Consider the following 23,636-nt stretch of genomic DNA (forward strand, 5'->3'; position numbering starts at 1 on the left):
CACCTTTCCTCAACCACTGTGCTATCATGCCCCTTTCCTTGCTTGGGTGGTGGTGGTGGCGGTGGTGGGCATGCGCTGTCACATTTCCTTTTTTCAATCTATATATCTTCCTCTACACACACACACACACGCGAGAAGCATGAAGGCAGAGGGATGAAGAGACGGGGCGGAAGTAGGGGGAGCCACGACCCACTAAAAGTCATCCTCGTCTTCGTCTACCTTGTATTCATCGTCCAAGTCGCCGTCAAGGTCGTCGTCGTCGTCGAAGGAAGAGTAATCTTGGTTGTCGATACCGCCTGGAGTGGCAACGTTGGCCGCTGCGCCGGCACCCGCAATGGGGGCCGCCAGTGGGGCCAACGTGGGCGGTTGTCCGACGCGCTGCATTGCCGATTGTCTTGGAAGCTCACCCTTGGGTGGAAAATCATCTTTAGCCTTGGAAGACGACGCTGTTGAAGCCGACGACGATTGTGGCACCGAGGAACTGGATTGATCGTTGTCAGACGCCATCTCCTCATCCTCTTCATCGTCATCGCTATAGGCCTTTGCCATGGCAGACACAGACGCGCCAGCCCCTACCCCCGCCGCTGGAAGCACCGAAGCCGGCGTTGAGTCTGTTTGTGCCCACGCCTTCGACCCCGTCCGGATATCATAGCTCTTATTTTTCCCTGACTCGGAGCTCGCGGCCGGCATCAAACGAAGAGACAGCAGAGACTCGATCTCGGGCGGGCACTCCGGAACGCCGTACTCAGCGTAGCGATCCTCCATCAAGAGACAGTGCTCAGGAAAGTGCACGTCAAAGTGTGGCTGTGGCAGCTGTGACTCCTCCGGCGTAAAGTCGTACACGTGGACAAACCTATTCGCCCCGGGGTCCAACCGGGCCTCTGCGAACAGCCGCTGCAGCGCTGGGAGGCGCAGGTGAAAGGGATAAAAGGATATGTGGTGGCTCATCTCCACAACGGGGTCGGTCGAGGTGAAGATGTACAGCTTGATGTTCTCACAATCGCGCGTACGGAGCTGCTTGCACGCCACGTGGAGAGTCATGTTCTTGCAATTACGCAGGAAGACGCTGCCCTCGCACGCCGCAATCACCAACTCGCCACCCTCGCAATCATCGACAGTCATGCTATCTAGCTCATCCAGGACTACTGTGTGGCAGTCCATCAGATACTCGAGTTGGACCTGCTGCCCGGAAACTTGGTTGTGACGCATAAAGTGACGGTTCCTCCACTTGGAGATGAAGTACGTTGTGTCCTCACCGCCAGGCTGGTTATGGTCGGAGGCAGCATCGTCAACGTCATCTCCAGCTAAAAAAGCACGCCCCGCATCCACAGCGGTGGAAGGCATTCTCCCAGCTGCCTCGCCATGGACCAGCACTGAAAGACAGGGCCCAGACTGATTATCCGCTGTGACGTGCAGCTGCTGTTGCAGCTCTGCGCCGGTGCGCAAAGGGACCTCATGCAGCCCTGCCTCCAACTCAAGGACTCGGGACGTGTACTGGAGGCCAAGGTATTGCAAGTACTCTTGCACTAGGCTCAGCTCTAGGACACCATTCCGCTTGGCGTTCGTGAGTTCAGCGGTGGGGCAAAACACCGATGGCTGAAGAAGGTCCGTGCCGTTGCTGACGGTTTGTAGCGCTGCTTCCATGATCATGGCTCGCATCTTTCCATACTGCCCAGATGCCTCGAGTTTCTCGCGTATGACGCGCTCCGTATGAGCCACATCGCTTGAAGCCATTTTCCAGTCAGCGTTTTTTTTTATCTTCTCTTCCCTATTTTGCAGGCGCACGCCCGTGTAACTGTTTTTTTCTTCTGTTAAAATCTAATCTATATAAATATATGCACGTACAATGTAGGTGTTCTTGCCGCTGGTTCTCTACGTGCAGCTTTGGTGCGGAGATACGACTTCGATATGTACTCACACGGGGGGAGGGGGGGGGGGCTGAAGACGGTTGGGTGGGGATGGGATGGGGTGTCAAGGCGCACACCAACCACAGAACACCGTCGCGCGCGATCAGATTTCACCGAAAGGCGTTAGGACGAGAGGGTGGGCAAACAGCGAAGCTCGAGAGAACAACATTAGCAGAAGAAAGAGCAGAGACGCCAAAGAAGAAAGGAAGGAAAAAGAGAGAGACGCACACAAATATGTCAGGGCAAATGAACCAAAGACAACGCCGTTGCCGTTGGCGGAGCGGGCAGGGGAGGGGGGGGGGGGGCGGGAAAAAAAAGGGGGAAATCACTGAGAGGAGACCGAGTGAGCTCCGCTGCTGTGTAGACACACAGATAGACAGAGAGGCAAACGCTCATTTTTTTTGGCAAGCAAAAGTCTGTGCACCCGTCACTGAGCACGACTAGGTAGAAAATATTCTTTCTTCAGTACGTCTATTCTGCGACACAACGTGAGTCGGTCTTCACACGCTACCCCCCCCCTCCCAGTCTTTTCTCAACGCACCCCGCGATCGGCGAAGCACCAAGAAAAGAAAGACGTACTACAACAACCCCAGCCCCGTCATCTGAGTACGGCCGCTGCTTCCACCCCCGCCCCTTACCAGCCCTCACCTCACATGCCATCTCACAGCCGATCCCACCATGCTGCTCGCCGCCCGTTGCATCCCTCGAGGATGTCGCAGGCTTCCCACCAGTGGGGGATACTCATGATCGGGTGAAGTACCCCCCCCCCCAACCCCCTCCCCAGTCACGCTGACACGATACCCATCGTATGGGTTGGTGCGGGCGTGTTCAATGTCACAGGTCGCTCCGACGCAACGCCACCCCAGCCCTGACCGTCAACATGGGTGGCGATGTATCGCACCATCTTCTGCAAGTTCTGGATATGTGACGCCCCCCTCTCTCTTTGCGCCAGGGGTGTTGTGACACTGGCAAATGAACGTGAGGAGGGACTGCACTGCCTCCCCCCCCCCCCCACAATGCGGGGGGTGGTCCTGTGTTGGACGAGAAAAAAAACTTCCAGTGTCCCCTTGGATGCCAAGGGCACCAACAACTCTTCCCTTTCATTTTCTGTGAGTCTGTACGTTCACGTCCATTACCTGTATAGGGAATGTATCCTCCCCCCCCCCTCTCCTCCCAGTCAACCTACCCTTTCTCCAGTGTACGTACATCATGTTGGTGCTCCCCAATCCCCCCTCCCTGGATTCTCCTTCCCCTGGCTGTGGAACTGAGAAGAGTCCAAGACGTGCGAAACACAACGGACAGGGTTCACAGTGCACAGCGCCGGTGACAGGCAGACTGGGCGAATGAGCCGCTGTTGCTGTACTTGAGCAATAGAGAGAGAGAGAGAACTGTACAGTACACCAAAACCCGTGAATGTGTATCTCGTACTATTCCGCTTCCGGCGGCCTGTTTGGTTGAGCTGATGAGAGGTGAAGCACAGATCCACGCCCCGAATTCCATCCACCTCATCGACACAAAAACTGCCGGAGGACCGCAACACCATTATACACTCTTGGTTCGTGAAGTGGTCCTCCGCAATTCGCAGCCTGTCTCCACGTCTAGAGGACTATCCCATCATCCCCTCTCCCCTCCCCCAGATGGGTCCGATAGAAAAGGGATGAAGGGAACTACCAGCCTAAGGGAGATCCTCCTCCTCCTCAGCAGCAACCGTATACGTACACATCCACGCATACGCAACACACACACACACACACACAACCGAGGGGGAGTGGTGCAGACAGAAAGGCCACAACAACCAAAAAAAAAAGGAGTGGTGGAGATATACGAGAAATACTTAAAGCCCACTGCAATCACACAATAACAGCAGAAAAAAAGTGTGGAAATGAAAGTGAAAAAAATATATACTTTGGGGAAGATTACCCGAGTGGCGAAAACATCAACACAAAAAAAAAAGGCAAAGGCTTCGTGAGACGTACACGTGAACGCCCCCTGTATATATTTGCGGAGAATCCCTCGAACTCGCATACGGGCCGAGGGAAACGGGCAGAAGAGAGGTGTGAGTTGTCGCTGTAGTAGTGGCTACGGTGGTAGTAATACGCAGACTGCAGAAAAGTATTGAAGAAAGCCACATGTACTCAACATGCAGGCCTAAAACAAAAAGAAGAAAAGAGCTCACAGACCAGGACGCCAAATAGCCTACATATGCATTACGACAAAAGGAAAAGGAGGACAGGCAAACGTCCGAAAACAAAAGGTGGTGGCGGACGACGCAGGAGATAAGTAGAGATGAAAAAGTAAAAGATCAATCGGACACACAGACATACCGGACACAGAGAAGCAACGCTCAAGGAAAGGGGGGAGAGGGGGGGGGGGATGGAATAGAACAAAGGGTACACCAAAACGAAATGGAAGAGGAAGTGGTGGGACATCTCCGTTTGTGCACACAACGGCAGCTGAAAAGTCTGAGAGCATACCTCCACGATAACGACAAAGAGGAGACAGTCGGGAAAAAAAAGAACACCAGGAAGACACAGTGGCTGGGAGCGAGGGGGATGTCCCCTTCGTTAGCGCAGGCAATCACAACACAAACTACAACCATAGTAAAAAAAAAGATCTTACGAACGACAGAAAGGATAAAACAGGGGGGGAGCCGTACAAGTTGCTCAAAAGTCAGCATTAGTCTTCAAGACATCAACAGTCATCTGAGGCCCATCAGACAGCAGTCCTCTCGCGCACGCACGAACCCACTAACCTCTACCTTCCCCCCCCCCCTCCAATCATGTCATTCGCCAATATTGAGCCTTGACCGTCACTACACCCACCCTCAGACACACACACACACAGCTGCGGTATTGCGTCTGTCGCACCGCGATTGCTGCCCTACTCCCCCCGCTGCCCCCGCCCTGGAAAGCTTAAAGCCCTTGACGAGTCGACGTGAAGGTGACAGTCTTGGGGGTTGGCATCCGCTTTTCCCTGATTTTGCTAGAACCAGGAGTGCCTGTAGGCGCCTCTGCAACGTCGCTCGCAGAGACGCCCGCACTGGCGAAGGGTGACGTTCCTTCTTTGGTCGCCACGAGTGGCTTCTCATCTAGTAGAAAGTGCACAGCCGTGCGAACGCGGCGGTCCAAGAGCTGCGGCTCCTCCTCGTAGAGGTAAAAGAGAAAACTGACGGAGAGCAGATACACGGTGCACACAAACCAGTGGCGCGGGTAGGGCAAACGACCGCGCAGATTTTGTGTCGCCACGAAAGAACGAAGCGCGTGCATGGCGCAGTACAGGGCGAGATCCATACGGCGTTCTTTCGGCTCCAGCAATGTTGCCAGCCCTGCAAGGGAACACAGGACTGTCACCGTTTTCGTGCCTCCACCACGATGCTGCACGCCAAAGCAGGCGGAGCGCACAATGACTGCAGTGTACAAAGCAAGAAAGAGGGAGCTGGTCAGCATCGAGCGCAGGTTGCGCATTATCGTGGAAATGGGGTCTTTCATGAGACGCTTGCGTTGAAACACCAGCATCGACACAAGACGAAGGGGTCCATAAAGCGGTAAGCCCATGTTAACCATATTCCTGGGGACGAAAGTCATTGCCCAGGTATTGCATGAGTACTTTCCGTGCGCCACCTGGCATAGGATGTCGGCGCCACGTTGACCGAAGTCTTCGATCAGGGGCAAATTCCTCGACCAGCAGTAGTCCACAAGATCTGGGACAAGACGCTCACGGCAGAACCCCGAGTGGCCGCGAATGAGCTTTTCTTCGTAAGTGGAGGCGCGGTTGAGAAAGCTTTGGTACGACCTCGGCAAAGTATTGGGGTTGAAGAGACAGCTGTAACTAATTTGAGTGGAGGTCAGGCACATGAGCAGTACGTCATAGTGACGGAACATCTGCAGAGCCTTTGGCATGCGTGGCAGGAAATAGCGGAGCAAAAAGGCATGCGCACTGCGGACGAACAGGTACAGGCAAAGTTCTGTGCGCGTATCCTTGTTCAGGACATACGCAGGTGTAGCGCAAATGCAGCCGGCTAGCGCCGACACTAATTTCTCCGAGACCCCCAATGGCGTGAGTATGCGGAGCAGCGTCTGCACAGACAAACGGAAGCTCGAGAGGCCGCCGAAGACAACTGCCCATTTCAGAGGATCCAGCGAGAACAGCTCAGAGGGGACGCGGGCTAAAAACGCTCTTGAGACGCCACGCTTCACTAGGGCCTTTACAACCCCTATGAGAACGCGACCTATTGCAGCGCAAACGCTGTTGCGAATGACCATTCTCAGCGTGTGTTGAAGTGAAAGATCTTTTCGATACTGAATCTCTCGCGCTCCCATAATGCAAGGATTGGAAGGGGTCTCCATTTTTTTTTCCTTTAGGGGGAAGGCGGGGGCGGCAAATCGATGTGGGTGAGACTCAAAGTACCCTTAGATTATTGCCGCAGAATCTGTAGTTTCGCAGCAGCGGGAGAAGAAGGGCACTTCGCTGCACCAACGAAATGTCAAGGACGCTTATTGTGTAGGAGACAGAGGTGCAGCGAGCAATTCCATGCGAGACTGCCTTCAAATAGGGTGGGGAAAAAAGACTTCGCTATGAAAAAAACTGACCGCGACACAACAAGCGAATCCGTTAGAAGATCGACAAAAAAGTGGGAGGAACATACAGATACCGTTTAGCGACGTTAGCCAAAGAAGAGAAGAAAGACAAGAGAGAGAGAGGGAGGGAGAAGTAGTGCCAACGAAGTGATCATGGTGGAAACGATTTACTCCCCTTTCCAACTGCATTCGTCAGGTATGTTTGGCAGAGAGAAACCATTCGTAATTTCTTCGCTTGGAAGGCTCCCTGGGATCACCTCGGCAAGAACATGCAAACCAAAAGACAGACTGTCCTCTAGCTAGCCCTGCAGCGTTTTTTTTTTGTGTGTGTGTGTGTTTTTGTTGTTGCTTTTAATGACTGCAGTTCAACGCGACTCCGCTCCAGACAAAATTGAAAGGTGCGCATTGAATGGATTCCACACGGAAGAGAGCACATGATGCGAAAGCATTGCAGGGGCACGACACGAAGGCCAGAGGGGAAGAGACTAGAGGCTCTGAGAGGAGAACTAAAGATCGGAGAAGAAGATTTCCTTCTCCAACGCGATAGAATCTGTCTTCACACGCCGTATAATAATCATCTCCCCATCTTTCTCAAGGAACGTCTTGGCTGCCCGCACATTTGGTTCGTCAAGGGCGATAAACTGCGCCTTACGCTCCGCCTCCTTTCGCTTCCGCTGGAGCCGCTGAGCCCTCTCCCTCTTCAGCCTCTCAAGACTTGCCTTTAGACGGGCTGCCTCTTTCTTCTGCCACTTTTCTTTCTCTTCTGCTATCTTGTCTGCCCTCTCCTTTTCCTCAGCGGAGTCGTCAAGGACAAAAAGAGAGACACGAACGCTGGTCTGTGGATCTACCGTAGGATCGGCCTGCAGAACGAGTAACCCTTTTTTGCTGTTGTTCGGCGCCTCCACAGAGAAAGCATGGAAGGGAGACCGGAGTGTAGAGTCACTGACAGCGACTAAGGCTGGCGTCTCTTGTGTGATATCGCGGCGCTCCTTGTCGTTAACGAAGTACCATCTAGCTCTTACAGACGTTTCGTTCGAGCATGAATACTGCATCTGTACTCCCGAGGGAAAGGCGACAGATACTGGGGGTGCAGATACGTTGAGCACCTTCTCGGCCGACCAGTATCTGCCAGCATAGCCAGAGGTGACTTTTTTATAGTACGGACCACTGAAGGACGATAGGACAGAGAGCCGTTGACCTCCTTCATTAATCAAGTAATGCTGCTCGGCATCCCCCGCGTTGGGGATGGCTGAAATCGGATGGTAGACAAGCCCATCTTCAGAACGGAAGACAACAACTTTCTTGTCTTCTGCTTCGTTAATAACAGTCGACACAAAAATATATGCGTCCTCCTCTTCCACATAAACCGCGTTTCCGTTGAAAAAAATCTGCTTGAGGACTCCTGTGAGTTTGTCGCCCTTGAAGGTGAAGCGCTTTGAACTTTTTTCTTTGTGAATATCGGCATCATGGACCTGGAAGGAAACAGCTGCATACTCCGCATCCGCATCCTCAGGCTGTTGCACTTGCTCATCTGGGCAAAAGAGCTTATCCTTGATCATGATTCCCCTCAAGCACATTTCAGGGATATTTGGGGGGGACTCAAACGTCAAGCCTCCGTCAAATGTGCAGTACGTAGACGCGATTGCGTTTGCATTTTGATCACCTATAGGAACAGTATGGAAGCAAAGTGACCTGTTAGAGAACTGAACAGCATGCGGGGATAACCGGGCCCCCGTCTCAACAAGCGTGCTATGAGCCAGCTCAACCTGCAATGCACCTCCACAAGCACAAAGAGACGCAAGGAAAAAAAGCACAGCAACGATGTAGCGATGCATGGTGATGCCACTTCGAGTAGCGCGGCGTGGAAATACTACAAAGGAGAGGGTGAATCTTCTCAAATCAGAAAACGAAAAATGCGGAAAGTTGCTAAACTGGCAAGAATTTTGAAAAAGAACAAAAAGATGAGCCAATATGGATGTCAAGTGAGCTTTTTCAACATTTGAAGTAGGTCCTTTATCTCAAAGATGAGCAGTTTTTATTTCTCATTATTCCTCAGATGCACAGCCTCACCTCCAGAGTGAGACTCCGCTTAAGATCTGCACTGCCGCCTCCGATCCCCCACGAAGCATCCGGGTTGTGTGGCAGAGCAAACGCAGCCTGGGGAATACTATATTTGAGATGCTTCAAAAAAAATTCCAGAGTCAGACCTTCTGCAGCTGTGTGTGTTTGTGTGTGTGTCTGTGTGTGTGTGTGTATGTCTGTGTGTGGTGGGGCGATGTCAATATTTACCTCCGCCGTTCTCGCCTTTTCTCAGATGCGTTCGCTTCATCCCGTCCGAAGAGGAGGGAGAAAACCCATTTCTCAGCGCCAGCACCTCATTTGCGGATACAAAGGTAAATAATGAATTGAAAAAAAAGTGGCTTCAAACCAGAAGAAAAGACGACGACCCTATAAACTACGTTTGCGACTACTTTTGGACGTTCGATACTTTCAAAGAAACATAAGGATACTCCTGCTGCAAAGCAGCAGTGTCAACAATCACATCGTTCGCTAACGGTGTTGTCAAGTCGGGGTACACCTGTGCAATGCGCTTGCGGATCTCGGCCTCTTTATCTGCAGACACTTGAAGCACCACAGCAATAAAGCGTGGAGGGAGTCCGAATTTCAGTAATGCTTCGATAAACACACGCACAGCCTTCAGATGAATCCAAGCAACGTAGCAGGTGCAGTATTGCTGCCATAGCACCGTGTACAGTGCCTTCTTCTCCTTATCGGCCTTTCTCTGCAATTCCTGCAGCTCTGAGGAAAGCAGCTCGTCGGCGCCCTCCACCTCCCGGATTACATAACGCCTCTTGCGGCACGCTGTCTTGACGTCATCCGCCACCTTCCGGAACATAACAACACTGTTGAGCGCGTATTCCTTGTCTTCAGCAACTACGCGGTTCGACTGTGGGCAAACGTACTCGTTCATCTTCCAGTACGTCGCCAACCACTCCTTCTGTGCCGCCAAGGGAACTGCTACAAAAACGGTGACCAGCAAGTCTGTGTCCACAAAGCATTGGTGGTCTCGGTTATAGAGTGCCACCAGCTCGCGAATAGGACGGACGGACAGGTTGCCTTCATTCTTCCGGTTTGCCGCTATAAGCTTGTTGCGAGTATCATTATACTCCGCCAGCATGACACGTACACGCTCATCAGCGGTTGCGTTGATTTGGGAAAATTTCTCTATGAGGTTCTGTATCGTCTCCTTGGGGTCGAACTGTGCAGAGCTCCACAGAAAATTTTTGATGTAGCCTGCTGACGACATTTCCTGGGTCTGGTTGATTCGGAATGTCGTGACGATGCTGCGCGGCTTTCCAGACGTCTCCTCCATTAGCCCAATCAGCTTCCGCACCCCGTTCTCCATCAATGGATCAAGTTTTGCCAGCTCGTCGCTAGCCTCCATAATGGAGTCCAGCGTACCGATCTGCAGGGCAGGGATAACAAAGTGGCGAAAAGTCTGGCCCAGAGGCCCCATTTGACGCACAAGAGCTTCAAACTGGGCGGACTGCAGGGACTCCTGCGACTGCTGTAGATACGGCAGTGCAAGAATGACGAAGCTCTCGCTCATTTCTCTCCGGAAAAGTATTTGGCCTGGGTGGGCTTTACCATATGTGAACGAGGAGTGGAATTTAGGTGAGCACAGATTTCTAGAATTCAACATCGTTAAAGGGTGGCCCGCGAAGTGAAACTTCGGAGAAAGCGAGCAGGCGCTGCATTAGTGGGTCCAGTACCGCGGTATGAACTGCAAGTTGGACTGGCAGCGTCGCGGTATGCTCAACAATGTTCAGCTCATTGAACTAACCGCGAGTACCAATGGGGCCGTTACTACGGCCACATGAAACGAACGCACTTCTCCCTTGAGCTACCTTGGGTATTTCTGCGTTGCAGTTATATGTAGCCTGATTCATTTGGAAATACAGGGAGTCAAGAATCTAATGACACGCGCTTGTGAGCAAGGTCTCGAGGAACCCCGCGCAATGACAACAGGAGCAGTAGCAAGGTGCTTGTCACAAAGTTGCTCGCTACCGCATTTCCGCGAATGCAATCGAGAAAAAAATATTCTTATGAGCTCTTTCCAGAATTAACCTACACTCGCACCTCCTGAATTCGAAAGGTGTCGTCGACGACCGAACGGTCTTCCCCGTCGGGGTGCTCATGAACACTATGGTCAACATATGCCGCTGTGTTGGTGGGAAGGGATATTCCTGGGTCGAGATGTGTGTCAGCCCTCTCTCCCCCCCCCCCCGCACTAACCGAGGACCGTTCCTCCTCTGGAGGAAGGGGTATCTGGCCTCCTTGCCGCTTTCCAGTAAGTTCAATCTTCACAACTTTGGTGTTTTTTGAGCAGCACAGCGAGAAAATGACAGGCGGGCTGGTGGGCGTTTGTGGGTGCGGCATGCCCCCGCTCCTCCAAAAACAGGGCTGGGATCCCTTGAATGCACCCGAGCAACGACTCTTCCCCCCCCCCCCACCACCACCACCACTACGTTGCCCCCTCTCTGAGGAACAAGCCCCTGTGCACACTTTAATGTGTAAGGTTAGCTGTCTCGCTGAAGGTGCAACACGGGGGCTTTCCTTCGTTATGGTCCTCGAGTACCGACGACGGCAAAACAACTGCCCTGTGCTGGCTCAACCGTCAACGAAGTAGAAAGCTTTCATGGAGAGGCACGTCTCAAACTCAAAATTGCTGAGGCAACTTTTTCATCATGTTCTCACTGAGGCATCTTGTCAGCCTTCCTCAAACGGAAGGGGAAAAAGGATCGCTGTATGTTCACCGGTGCTCACAATCTCTCCGCTAACTCCCAAATATCCCTATCAGTTGACCCTCTCTCTGCCACGCTTTTTCCCATCTACCACTTCTTTTTTCTGGTCCTACAGCGTAGTGACGCTCCCTGCTCCTAGACTCTGGCTGCGTTGTTCCGCAACAGAAAAAATGGAGTTTCTCTCCTTTGACAACGGGGTTATAAAGAATCCATTTTACCGGAACGATCTTGGCGACGGGGATGGTGGTTGTAGCACTCGACGGAAGTGGAGACGCCAACCATGCGATGCAATCAACAGCACAACTCCGGCTTACACGCGCACCTTGCTTTCTAAAGACAAGATACCATTTCAATGCAACCCAGCAACTGTCTGTTTTACAGATTACGATGTTGGTGTGGAGCACAAAGTTACTGTTGCCTTCACAAACACAGCGACAGCGCCCAAAACATTTCGAGTGATGCCCATCTTGCCTCGCTACGCTAACCTGATAAGCATTGATTACGTTCTACCACCAAGAATATCACCAGGACTATCTTGGAATGTCACGGTCAAGTACTGTCCACGTGATGACATTGATATCTCCACCGCCATCTATGTCAAAACCGATGAGGGCTACTTTGCAGTGCCCCTCAGCTCGTCGAAGAAAGCCTTTGTTCTCTCTGTTGAGCCAAGAAACGTAAATTTTGGCACTGTTGTGGTTGGCGAAAAGCGTTCTAAAAGAATTACGCTGCGAAACAGCGGAGCACTCCCTGGAACCGTGACTGTAGGAGGTGACTTTAAATCTCTCCTTGAGCAAAAAAATACACATCCTGTTGATGGCAAAAAAGTACGCTTTTTCCGAATTTTCCCGCAGGAGTACAAAATTGCAATACCACCCTTCTCCACATCGGAGCTACTTGTTAGCTTTGCCCCGTTGATTCCAACACAGATCAACACGGAAATTTTGTTCACGGAAAAGAACAATTTTCACTTAGCTCACGCCATTCCAATCACCGGCAGTAGCACAGACCTTCCAGTGTTTCTTAGTAGCAGCAAACTGGACTTTGGGGCGTGTTTCTACGGCGAGAAATATTGGGATGAAGTGAACATCGTCAACAAAACCAACATTGCCGCGGTTGTAGATCTTCAAGTTCCTGCCTCTTTGACAGGTGCCATAGCTGTTTCTCCGTCTCGCGTGTGTGTGCAATCAGGTGAGGAGTATAGCGTGCGGATTGTTTTCACCCCTTCAAGAGACCTTCCGAAGGATTTCTCTTCGGCCATCAAGTGTGTTGTGCAGGATCAAACACTGAATCTCACATTAAACATAGTGGGCGTTTTGTCGCACCGAGCACCACGGTTACCCTTGACCGCCTTTGACGTCGGCGCCATCCCGCTGCAAACGATTGAATCAGTACATGTCCCCGTCACCAACGAAGCCAGTGTGAAACAACTGGTTGGATTCGATAATCTCCCTCACTGGGTCACAGCTACTCCTGAGGTTTTGGATCTAGCACCCTATGAGACGGCGAAATTTACCCTGAAGATAGAGGCTCCACAGGAGGGCCGTTTTTCGCAGCGTCTAAAGATCACAAACGAGTTCGGTGATACGCATTGTATTTCCCTGAGCGGGGAAGGCACACGTCCCCTAGTAGCGTTCTCGGCGCGTACACTGCTGCTACCTCCCTGCAATATTGGCCGCACTATTTCCGCTACAACAGTGCTTTCCAACACGGGCGGGAAACCAAGCAGGTTTAGTTTTTCCGTACCGTGCTCTTTTTTCAGAGTCTCACCCAACGCGGGCGTTTTACAGCCGGGCGAAAGTGTTGTTGTGGCTATTTTATTTGATGCACCGATGGAGTTCGAGAACGTGGAGTCTCCGCAGCTGACCATCGCGCCACAGCGGGCTTCACGGACGAAAAAGGAGCCCTCCATCGGATTTGTCCCTGAACCTCAGAGTCCCCAAAAGCCTTCCATGTATAGTGACTGGGAATCGGGCACCGAAAAGGGGCTATGGAGCAAGCATAAACAGTTCCGAATTAAGTGCTGCTTGAATGATTTAGACGACGAATGCTGTTATCTTCTGGTGCGGTGCTGTGCAATCAAGCCATCTGTGGGGATCGAGGAGACCGAAAAAGTACCCATCGTGGTGCCAACAAAAAAGAAGAAGCCTACAGAAAACGATACTCGCCAAGCTCCCACAAAGGCTTTGGTTGTTGCCGACCGAGATGAAGGCGGCGCCATATCGCAAAACTACAAGGGGGAGGTGTTTATCGATTTTGGAAAGGTGCCCATTCACCACGCCTCTATCCAGTCGTGCAAGATACGTAATACTGGCGATACACCTTGCATGATTCGTGCACCGCCACTGAACCCGTTTTCCCCGTTTTCGGTAATGAGTCTGGCCTTCGACGATATACCGCCGCACACCGAAGCTGAGATACCTTTTTCCTTTCACCCGCACGTGTACGGTAAATTTAGTGAGGTGATTAAGGTGGAGTTGGTTATGCCGAATGGTACATTGGCGTTTGCTTTCGTGACCGTCCAGGGAATGTGCAACTCGACACAGCTAATCATCACTTCAGAAGAAGGTGTTTCACCACAGGACATTGCTTCCGCTGTTTCTATACGGCACGTGACGTTCGACTGCACGCGGAAGGGCGAATTTGCACGAAAAAGACTGCACTTTCACAATGTGGGCTCGTTTCCCCTTGATCTTGAAATAAGCGGTTCTGCGAAGGAAGACGAACGTCCGCATACGGGGGGTAACGCTTTCTATCCCAATCTGAGCAACACACTTCCTTTTCTGGTACACCCGCGGATCTTCATTCTACAACCCAATACGAAGCAGTTGGTGGATCTTGTCTTCGCGCCGTCAGACGCTGGGGTGTACTCGGAGCGATTCAACATTGCTGCCAGTGGAGAAAACTGCGAACTGGTCCTTGAGGGCCGGAGCGTGAGTAGTGGAATCTACTGTTTCGTGCCGATTCCAGATCTCAGAACGGGCAAGCCGACAGCAGTCTCATTCGAAGGTGAGATTGGTTGCCGTCCGGATTACCCTGTCTCACTGCATTTTTCAGAGGTGGAAAGCAAAACTTTGACATTTGGTAATCTCCTGAAGGGCCCTAGTATCGAGTACGAGGTGCAGAACTGGGATCAAACGCGTGCTCTTGAGATGCCATCGGACTGGAGCGTGGCGCCGCTTTTTCAAACAGTTGTGAGCGGGAAAGAGGCGCGGTTGAGCGTACAGCGCTGCTTGCCAGAAGATGAAGAAGGAGAATCGATGTTCTCTAACATCGACTCGCTCTCCCCGTTTCGCTTCACAGTCGTTTTAAAAGGTGAAGGTGTACAGATGCTACCTTATCGTGTTCTCTACGTTGTCTGCACAGATTAGCATTGTTCCGTTTTACACGTTTTTTTTTGTTGTCTTCAGTGGAGTAAATGTGCTGGGGGCTTCACTTGCCCGTGTTCTGTGTATTGCTCCTGCACCGGTGACCGCTCATACGCCGTCCCAACCCTGCATCCAATATTTGATGTAGATATGTACATAAAAGAAGATAGAACTAGTTTTTCCCTCCCTTTTCTCACTCTTGACTCTTTCCTGTCTCTCTGTTGAGAGGAAAGGACTGGACTCCCAACTATTCATTTGACAGTGGAGCTCTGAGAGCTTGCACTAGCAAACAAACAGAGAAGTGGTGGTTTTACCATCATAGGAGAAAAAAACTATCACAAATAATAAAAAAGGGATCGAGAAGTCAGCGGACGGGCAGCGTGGCTGGACGGCTGACTGTTTGTCGCCTTCTCTGCCAAGCCAGACCGGTAGTTGCAGTTATCATGGTACTCTCTGTCTCGATTCCTGGAATCCGCAACCCCCTTCCGGAAAAAAAACAACAAGGTGCAACGTGACAGGAGAAAGTACGACACACACACACACAGAGAAAACTTGCTGCCCCCTCCACTTTTTTTCTACTCAGGGAGGGAGGAGGGAAAGAGAGAGATGCCTATCGTTCCTACTGACGCAACCTGTGTTTTACTTCGGCAGACTGTTTTACCCCCTTTCCCCACCCTTCGCCACTTTTTTTTTTCCGTTGTTCGTTTCCTCTTTCGGGGCTGCCTCAGCAAAATCTCCAACCATGCGTTAACTTTTGGCGAGCTGCTGGACATCATCGCACTATTCTACGTTTCTTTGGTGTACAACGCCGTTTTGTTTTTCTATTGCGTCGGTACCCGCACGTTTCGTGCACTCTCTCTTTGGACGTGTGTGTTCGGTCGTTCTTTTTGAATAACAGAAATTAGTGTGCAGGAAACATGAAGGGGTGTTGCAGGCTGCTCTCGGCAGCTGACGCAGCGTCGCTCATACGTCATGTTGGTCCTTTTGCAGTGCACCGTGGTGGCGCCAAGGGTGTCATTGAAATTTTCTCTGGTGACCCCCAGCACCCCGTGGGGAAGCTCAATCTTCTTAATCTCGCCTATGTTTCCGCCCTGAAGGAGCTTTCCGAGCTTCTCTCTGAGGAGCTCAACGCCGAGGCGCGTGTCGCCATCTTCGCGGCTCGGGAGGGGTGCTCGTTTTCGGCTGGTATCGACTTTAAGGAGCTCTCGGGGATCTTAGCGGCTCCTGGCAGCGGTGCTGCTGTCACCGCTGCAGCTTCTAGCAGCGCTGAAGGTTCTGCGATGCTTTGTCATCATCAGCACCGTGTGGTGCGCGCTTTTCAAGATGGAATATCTTCCCTGGCGCGGTGCCGCATTCCCATCATCGCTGCGATCGATGGCCACTGCATCGGAGGGGCCACATCGGTTGCATGTGCATGCGACATGCGGTACGCGACAACACGTGCAACCTTTTCTGTGAAAGAGGCTGCCGTCGGTCTCGCCGCAGACATTGGCGTGTTGCAGCGTCTTCCAGCCATTATTGGTGAGGGACGCACGCGCGAGCTTGCTTTCACGTGCCGTCACTTCAGCGGCATGGAGGCCAAAGAGATGCACTTTGTCGAGGAGGTGTGTGTGGAGTATCTACCTCTTCTCGCCCACGCGCGCATGCGGGCTGCACAAATTGCTGCAAACTCACCACTGGGCGTGCAAAACACAAAGCTGGTCTTGAATTGGGAGCGGGAGCGGGCGGCTCAGATGTCACTCGAGTACCAAGCTGCTATCAACGCCTTCAGCCTGCGCTGCCACGATATCCCGGAGGCCGCACGTGCGTTCTCTGAGAAGCGGGCACCCGTGTTCACGGACTACGTGGTAAACCCCACAGGTGGTCTGCCGCGGTCAAGATAACTGAGCCTATACTATTCGTGAGCAGGTTCCCCTTGCCGTAATTTTTCCTCCCTTCCTCCGTGTGTGTGTGTCTCCCCATCTATTGTCGCACACCCTCTCGAACGAAACGGATGCTTTCTTTTTTTGGACTTCATTTTAGCTTTTCCTCTCCATATGGCCCTTCATAGGGTGCAGTTCATGCGTGTATATATATATATATATGTTTATTCTCGTACGTGTTGGAGAGGAGGTGGTACTCAATCGGAATATAAGTGTGTATGTATGTAGGCGTGTGCTTTTTTTTTTCTGCGACGACTGCAGAGGCTTCCTTCGTTGTGCTCCCCACTCCCTCCCTGCCTGTTTGCCTCCCTGCTCGTTATACTAAGCAACTTTTTTTTTTTTCACACTGTGAGTAGTGTGTGCATCACCCCTCTGTGGGTGAGTCTCTCTCCCATCACCATTGATGCCACGACACTTGGTCTCCCCCGCGGCCACAGAAGTTGACAGGCGTCGTGGGTTTTGCTTTGCCCCTCCTTTTTTTTTTCGCATGAACCTCACGTGCTCCTCACACTAAAGTAGCACGCAAAGGCTCTTTCTCCTCCCAGTAGGCAGTGAGTGTAGGTGGGGCAGGAGGAGGAGCGGGGGGAATGAAAACCGAAATCACTCATTGGGCAAAATCCTTGGCCATAGCAAACGGGCGCAACTCAGCGGCAGCGGCGGCGGCGGAGAGCACAAGGCCGTGTGAGGCCCCTTAGGTGACGTTGTGCTTCCTTTTTACGTACTCTCAACTCGGCTCTCTTGACTGCAGAGAAAGCGAACAAGCGTTGCCCTGCAGTATTGCCTCACCTCGCGCCCTCTAAATGCACTTCAGCACGCGTGGACGCAATGAGCCGTTTCCCGTTTCCTGGCATGTGGTGGGTAGGTTGACCTTTGCTCCATCAATGTTGTCTCTGGGCTGGTTTCTCACCTCCTGTTTTGTTACTTCTTCCTCTCCACGTTTCTCTTGCGGTGATACTCGTCGTACATATTCTTTTTTTTTCCTCCCTCTCTCCTTCTATTCTTACATGACTGACTATGCTTACGCGTACCCTTCTCTCTCCTCCACGTGTGACACACACACACACACACGCACATACGGGGGGTGGGGGACAACCCTTCTGTGTGCCAACACTAATAAAATGTGTATATGTTCAGTTGAATATTTTGAGCCCTTCTAGTTCCCTTATTTTATTATTAAACGAGAGGAGGAAAAAAAAAACAAGCGAATATACGTACAGAAAAATCCTGTTCTTTTCCCTAAAAGGAAAAAAAGAAAGAGAAGCAAGTCTTCATCCGTTCAAAGAAGGCGTTGCTAAGGTGCTCACTATTTCTCCTTTTTTGTGTCTTCGCACGCGTGTGTGTGTGTGTGTGTGTGTGTGTGGCTGTGTCCACCTGTGTGCGTGTATCCCATCACCACTCCCTCTCTCCCCCTTTTCCCGTAGTTTCGGTACCGTCCACCCCTCTTTTCACGCATTATCGTGACACAGACGCTGTCACTCTTATTTGGTCTTCGCTTCTCTGTCGCACACTTTCTCCTCCCTTTTCTCTCGGGAGCAAGTATTTGCTGCAGACCCCATTTCTCTTTTCTGTCTTGGACGACTTGACTCTTGATTTTCGTGTTGACTTTTCACCCCTCCGTTCTCACTACTACTCTCTCCACTGACTCCTCAGCTTGCTGCTGCACTCAGACCGCCGCCGCCACTTTTTTTCTTGCAGTTCCACACTGCCACCTCATCCCCTACATCCACACTGTTGCATCTTTCCTCCTTTCCTCCTCTCTACTATTGGTTGCAAGAAAAAGGGAGGCACACACACACAGTAACATAGAAACAGAACAACTGCACATCTCTTGTCTTACAGCTGTATATTTGCTTCTAGATAAGGATTCTATCGTCAACTGTCTCCTTTTGCCCAACCTGCCTCCTCATCCTCTCCCCCCAGCTGTCCCCGCTTGCCTTGCTCGTGCGTGTGTGTTTCTTTTTTTTTTCTTCTTCCTTTCCTGTCTCTATTTCTCTCTTTGTGTTTTGCGTGTTCTTGGTTATTATATATATATTCGCCTCCTCACCACTGGATCGACACACACACACACACACTCCCTCTTACATCTTCCCAGTGAGATTTTCATTTTGTCTCTGTGTGTGTGTGTGCCTTTCACGTCTTTTGTCTCGTGTGTTTGTGTTTTCTGTCCGGGCAGTTCGTGGCGCTCTCACCTTGAGTTTTTCTTGTTTCACTTTTCCTTTGCTTTGTGTCCCCCCCTCTCTCTCCCCATTTTGGTGTATTCCGAGTTACTTGCGCGTCTATTTTATTCTTGTCTGTGACGCTTTTTTTCCCCCTTTCCGTGATTTTACTTTTTCTCTTGCGCGTGTGTCTGTCTTTGTGTGTGTGTGTGTGTGTGTGTGTGTGTCAGCACAAGTGTTTGTGTTTGCGTGCCGTTTTTTTTCTCTATCAGACTTTTCCGCTTCCCACCCTCATTTATTCGTTGTCTCTAGTGGTGTGTTGTTGGTTTTTTTTTGACGATTTGGTTGTTTTTGTGTTTTTCATTTCTTCGTGTTTTTTTTTCTCCGCTGTTTTCCTCTGTCCCCCCCCCTCCTCCCCCTTGCTCCACCGTTTTCTTCTAGCCGTTCGTGCGTGACGCTTCTGTGTAGCGGCGGAAACCAAACGAATTGTTTGGCGAAAGAAAAGAGAGGATACTACCGTAGACAACACACGGGAGAAAACAGAAAAAAAAACACGAAAGCCGCGTGAACAACGAGAGTGCCGTTTATCTTCTTCACCTCTCACCCACTCCCTTCCCTCCCCCTCTCCCCCTCTCCCCCTCTCCCCCTCTCCCCCTCTCCCCCTCTCCCCTCTCTCTCAGCGTAGACCCATTTCTTTATCGATTTGCCTCCTCGTAAGTGTATGTGTGTGTGTGTGTGTGTGTGTGTGTGTGTGCTCTTTACCTCTTCCCCCCTCATTTTTCGTTGCTTCTTTCGCTCCACGTTTTCCCCTGCTTGCGCTCCTCCTTCAAAGGAGAGTAAAAAGTGAAAAAAAAAGAGGAAAGAAAGGAGTCCCAGGTAAAACCAACCAACCAACAATAAAAAGAACGGCTATTTAACTGGACGACCGTTTCTCTGGTGTGTGTGTGTGTGTGTGTGTGTGTGTGTGAAGTGAAGTTGCACTTTTTTTCGGGGCCGTGTCACTGTTTACTCTTCGATTGTCTTCGTTTTTTCATTTTTTCCCCTCCCCCTCCTTCTGTGTGTGTGTCTGTGTGTGTGTAGCTCTAGACAGTTGTGCGGCTTTTTTTTTTTTTTGATCCCCCTTCTATCCCCTGTGGAGCTTCTCCCTTCCCCCTCACTCCTGCTGTGTCGCTTTCGCTACCTCTTCGACGCTTGCTTGTCACTTTTTCTTCATCGGGGAAACAAAAAAGAAAAACACACGCAAAAAAAAAGAAGTGTGTTTATCCCCTTTTCGTTGGGCTATTGGCTGGTTTTTGCGGATCCCCTGACTCTCTTTCTCGATACTCATTGCTTTACTTTTGCGTGTGTGTGTCTGTGTGCGGCCGTCGCTTGCTTCCCTCTATTTTTTAAAAATATCTTTGCGCTTCACATCTTACCTGTGTTGTTTCGTGGTGGCTTGAGCACCTCTCTAGTTGAGTGGTGTCGACTCACTCTCCCGTATTCCTTTTTTTCTCTCTAGTTGCCCTGCGCCAACTTTCGTGCTAGTGTGGTGTACTTGTGTGCTCGTATGTGGTTTGGGTGTGGACGCGTGTGTGTTACTTATTTTTTTTTTTTGGTTTTAGGCGTGCCATCTACGCGCTCCCGCCGCACCCGCAGACGTGGTTCTACTAGTAGAAGACAGAATCAACTGTAACACCTACGATCACAGCAACACCGAGTATCCCACGCTTCACCATCCATCTTTTTGTTTGTTTTCGCCCCCTCCCCCCCCTGTGCTTGTGTGTGCGTGCTTGTGTTTATTCGTTGTCTGAGTCCCCATCTCCCCTGTGTTGGTCCCCAACCCCTTCCCCTGTCTCCACTGCTAACCTTCACCCTTACTGCTCAGAAGTAAGGGATATATACATATACCCCTCTTCCCCCCCCAGTGTCCACCGAGAGGCAGAGAGAGAGACATAATGGAGTGTGCTGCCACCCCGAACCAGAATATCTACTCCAGTATAAGCGCCAACAACGGGAACATCAGCACCTACGGTAACACCGCCTCCTCGTACCTCTCCAGCAACAGCCCAAGTACGGTTATGTACGGCGGGGGCAGCAGCAGCAACGGCGGCGCGCCCTCGCCCCACTCGGTCGCCACCATGTACGCCTCCCCCGCGCATGCTTCATCTAACCAGGCAGTTCGTCAGCAGCAGCAGGCGCAGGCGCAGGGAGCCGCGCATCAGAATATGAGCCAGTCTCAGACAAGTACCTCCCTCAACGCCTACGGAGGCGGTGCGGCCAGCGGGTCCAGCAGTGGCTTTTTCTACTCTGCTCCGTCGACGCAGGCGGCGGGGGCGCAGCCCATGTACGCCGCCAATCCATCTGCCGCGGCTATGTTCCCGCTGCGTGGTGGGTCCGCCTCCATGCCGCCAGCGCACGCGACGCCGACCCAGATGCTGGCACCTCAGGCCAACGCGGCCGTTGCCGCGGCGGCGGCGTGGACCAGCGCTGCTGCGAACATAAACGCTGGCAGTAAGCTCTTCGTCGGCCAGGTGCCCGCCGTGTGTACTGAGGACCAACTCCGCCCCCTCTTCGCACAATTTGGCCATCTCCTGGAGATCAAAATAATGCGGGAGCCAAACGGCCGCAGCAAGGGCAGTGCGTGGGTGCGCTACGAATCGGAGGAGTCTGCGCAGCGCGCCATTGCTGCCCTGAACGAGAGGCACGTTGTGCCGCCACAGACAAATCCGTTGCGTGTACAGTTCGCCGCATCCAACACCAACCGGTTACCTCGGGCCTCGCAATCGCAGCCCCTTTCTGCCCTCAGCTCCATCATGCCACACCCTGCAGCAACGCAACAACAACAACAACAACATCAGCAACAGCCGTCAAATTACGCCACATCAGCGACTTATGCAACACCGCAGGGCTACACGGGTGCTACCACAGCGTATATGCAAAGTCAGTATGCAACCTCGTCTAATCTGATGGCCGTGCGTACGTCTCCACAGCAACAGACTGCGGTGCAGTCCACACCTGGAAAAATCGAATATCTACGCAGCAACCAGCCCGGTGGGGTCATCTACTCCACTGCCTCGCCGACCACTGTTGATGCGATGCAGCAGCAACAGCAGCGTCAGCAGCAGCAGCCGTCGCCACAGCAGCAGCAGCAGCAGCAGCAGTTGGTGTACACAGCTGGTGGGCACATGCGCGCTGGTGTCATGTACGCCTCGGATGCGTTTGCTATGACCAATCAGATGGCTGCTGCTCCACAGCAGCAGCACCAGCAACACCACCAGTGGTGCGGCTGATGAGAACTCGCCATCTCTGAGTGCTACTTATGTTGTGATTTGCTAGTGTTTTGGTGTTTCTACACGGTTCTTCCTGAAGCTTTATATATTGTATTAGTGTGTGTATGTGTGAAAGTAAAAGTGTGTCTGTGCCCGCGTCTCTCTCTCTCTGCGCGTGTGTGCATATATATATATATATCGACGTGTGAGGGGTCCTTGTTCCATTTGTGAAGGATCGCCTTGTGTCTGATTCTTTTGGTGTAGGCACGAATGTGCCTGTGACATAATATGTATGTTTAATTCTTCGCTGTAGCGTCTGTGTGCGCGCGTGTATGTCTGCTCGTGCTTGCATGAATATGATGTGCTCTTCACTGTCTCGTGCAGCCGATCTTTTCGGTGCTTCTGTTGTTATACAGTCCTCCCCTCCCCATCATTGTTGCTTCCCACATTTTTCTCTCTGGCTCACTCTCTCTTGCCGTCCTCTGTATCGCCACCTTTCTGTGTTTCGCTTTCTCAAGAGTGTATGTTATCTGGACCAGGGTTCTAGTTGGGAAGGAGAAGGGGGGGGGAGGGGATGTGCTGGGAATTACATCTGCTTGTTGTGTAGCGTTCCCGCTTTCTCGTGTATGCGCGCGCGTGTGTGTGTGCTGCAAGTTTTCTTTTTTACCTTCCTCTTTTTGTTTTACTCCACACACTAACGCTGTATTTCTTTTCCCGTTCTTTTTTTTTCATTCAAGTTTGGTGTGCTTTCCTTTTGTTTTCCTTGTATGTGTGAGCGTGTTTGTTTCTTGTATACGTGTGCTCTTTTTACTTCCCAAATGGTTTCTCTTTCCCCACCTTTGATTTTTTTTCACTCATTTTTTTTCGTTGTCGCTCTCCTTTTTTTCTCCCTCCTCTCCCCTCCTCTCTAATGCGATACCACGTTTCCTTTCTCTGTTCTCTGTGTTTATTGTTATTATTAGCCTGCGTTCATGGGGAGGGAGGGATGGAGGAGTGTGAGTGTGTGTCCACGTTTTGTTTCCGGAGTAAGGGGGGGGGTTAGGTGAAGATGTGCGCATATGTATATGTGTGTATTTCTGGAAAGACCGCGTATGATGTGCGTATGTGTGTATGTCAGCGTATTGCTCTCTCTCTCTATTAGTAGTTCCCCATGCGCCTCAGTGTCACTGTCCATAGTTCGCCTACACAGATTTTTTGCGCTCTCGATGCCGCATCTCCACCCCTTGTTTTTATGTGTTTAGCTCTGCATTTCTGAATCTATGAGCCACACAAACGCACACACACAAACGCACACAAACTCTTACAAGCGCACTGTGGTGGCGTACCGATCGATAAAACGGTGGTGGAAAGCTTGAGGTCTGTCAGGGCGTCTCTTCTCCCCCTCGCCTTCCCTTTGTTTTCCCCCTTGCTTTAGCCCACCCACACTTTTTTTTTTGCGCAGCATCTCTGTTTTATTTTTGCCCCGGTCTTTTTTGTGGTCTCTTGACTGTTGCGATTGTCCTTTTCTCTCTTGGTTTTTAACTGTTCATCTCTTTCTCTCTTTCGCTCTCTTCAACCAGAGGCGAGTGCTTACGTACTTAATCAAAAGGATTGTCACCATCCTCACCCACCACCACCACCACCACTCTTTTCTCCCCCCTCCCCCCTTCAATG

At 51.5% G+C, this 23,636-nt stretch overlaps 7 protein-coding genes across 7 annotated transcripts; 3 read left to right on the forward strand and 4 right to left on the reverse strand.

Moving 5' to 3' along the window:
• Window positions 1-93: 93 nt before the first annotated feature.
• Window positions 94-1,734, reverse strand: JKF63_06537 (uncharacterized protein; the record flags this gene model as incomplete). The annotated part of the gene is made up of 1 exon (XM_067902486.1): window positions 94-1,734. The coding sequence occupies one exon, from the start codon at window positions 1,732-1,734 to the stop codon at window positions 193-195; it is 1,542 nt and encodes a 513-aa protein (XP_067757903.1). The 3' UTR covers window positions 94-192.
• A 3,085-nt stretch (window positions 1,735-4,819) lies between these two features.
• On the reverse strand, window positions 4,820-6,253 carry JKF63_06538 (uncharacterized protein; the record flags this gene model as incomplete). Its single annotated transcript, XM_067902487.1, has 1 exon — window positions 4,820-6,253. The coding sequence occupies one exon, from the start codon at window positions 6,251-6,253 to the stop codon at window positions 4,820-4,822; it is 1,434 nt and encodes a 477-aa protein (XP_067757904.1).
• Window positions 6,254-6,990: 737 nt separating this feature from the next.
• Window positions 6,991-8,319, reverse strand: JKF63_06539 (uncharacterized protein; the record flags this gene model as incomplete). Its single annotated transcript, XM_067902488.1, has 1 exon — window positions 6,991-8,319. The coding sequence occupies one exon, from the start codon at window positions 8,317-8,319 to the stop codon at window positions 6,991-6,993; it is 1,329 nt and encodes a 442-aa protein (XP_067757905.1).
• A 632-nt stretch (window positions 8,320-8,951) lies between these two features.
• On the reverse strand, window positions 8,952-10,094 carry JKF63_06540 (uncharacterized protein; the record flags this gene model as incomplete). The annotated part of the gene is made up of 1 exon (XM_067902489.1): window positions 8,952-10,094. The coding sequence occupies one exon, from the start codon at window positions 10,092-10,094 to the stop codon at window positions 8,952-8,954; it is 1,143 nt and encodes a 380-aa protein (XP_067757906.1).
• A 1,365-nt stretch (window positions 10,095-11,459) lies between these two features.
• On the forward strand, window positions 11,460-14,660 carry JKF63_06541 (uncharacterized protein; the record flags this gene model as incomplete). The annotated part of the gene is made up of 1 exon (XM_067902490.1): window positions 11,460-14,660. The coding sequence occupies one exon, from the start codon at window positions 11,460-11,462 to the stop codon at window positions 14,658-14,660; it is 3,201 nt and encodes a 1,066-aa protein (XP_067757907.1).
• Window positions 14,661-15,574: 914 nt separating this feature from the next.
• On the forward strand, window positions 15,575-16,540 carry JKF63_06542 (uncharacterized protein; the record flags this gene model as incomplete). Its single annotated transcript, XM_067902491.1, has 1 exon — window positions 15,575-16,540. The coding sequence occupies one exon, from the start codon at window positions 15,575-15,577 to the stop codon at window positions 16,538-16,540; it is 966 nt and encodes a 321-aa protein (XP_067757908.1).
• Window positions 16,541-20,669: 4,129 nt separating this feature from the next.
• On the forward strand, window positions 20,670-22,004 carry JKF63_06543 (uncharacterized protein; the record flags this gene model as incomplete). Its single annotated transcript, XM_067902492.1, has 1 exon — window positions 20,670-22,004. The coding sequence occupies one exon, from the start codon at window positions 20,670-20,672 to the stop codon at window positions 22,002-22,004; it is 1,335 nt and encodes a 444-aa protein (XP_067757909.1).
• Between the last annotated feature and the right edge of the window lie 1,632 nt (window positions 22,005-23,636).

The sequence above is a fragment of the Porcisia hertigi genome, chromosome 18, assembly GCF_017918235.1.
Source record: "Porcisia hertigi strain C119 chromosome 18, whole genome shotgun sequence".
NCBI lineage: Eukaryota > Euglenozoa > Kinetoplastea > Trypanosomatida > Trypanosomatidae > Porcisia > Porcisia hertigi.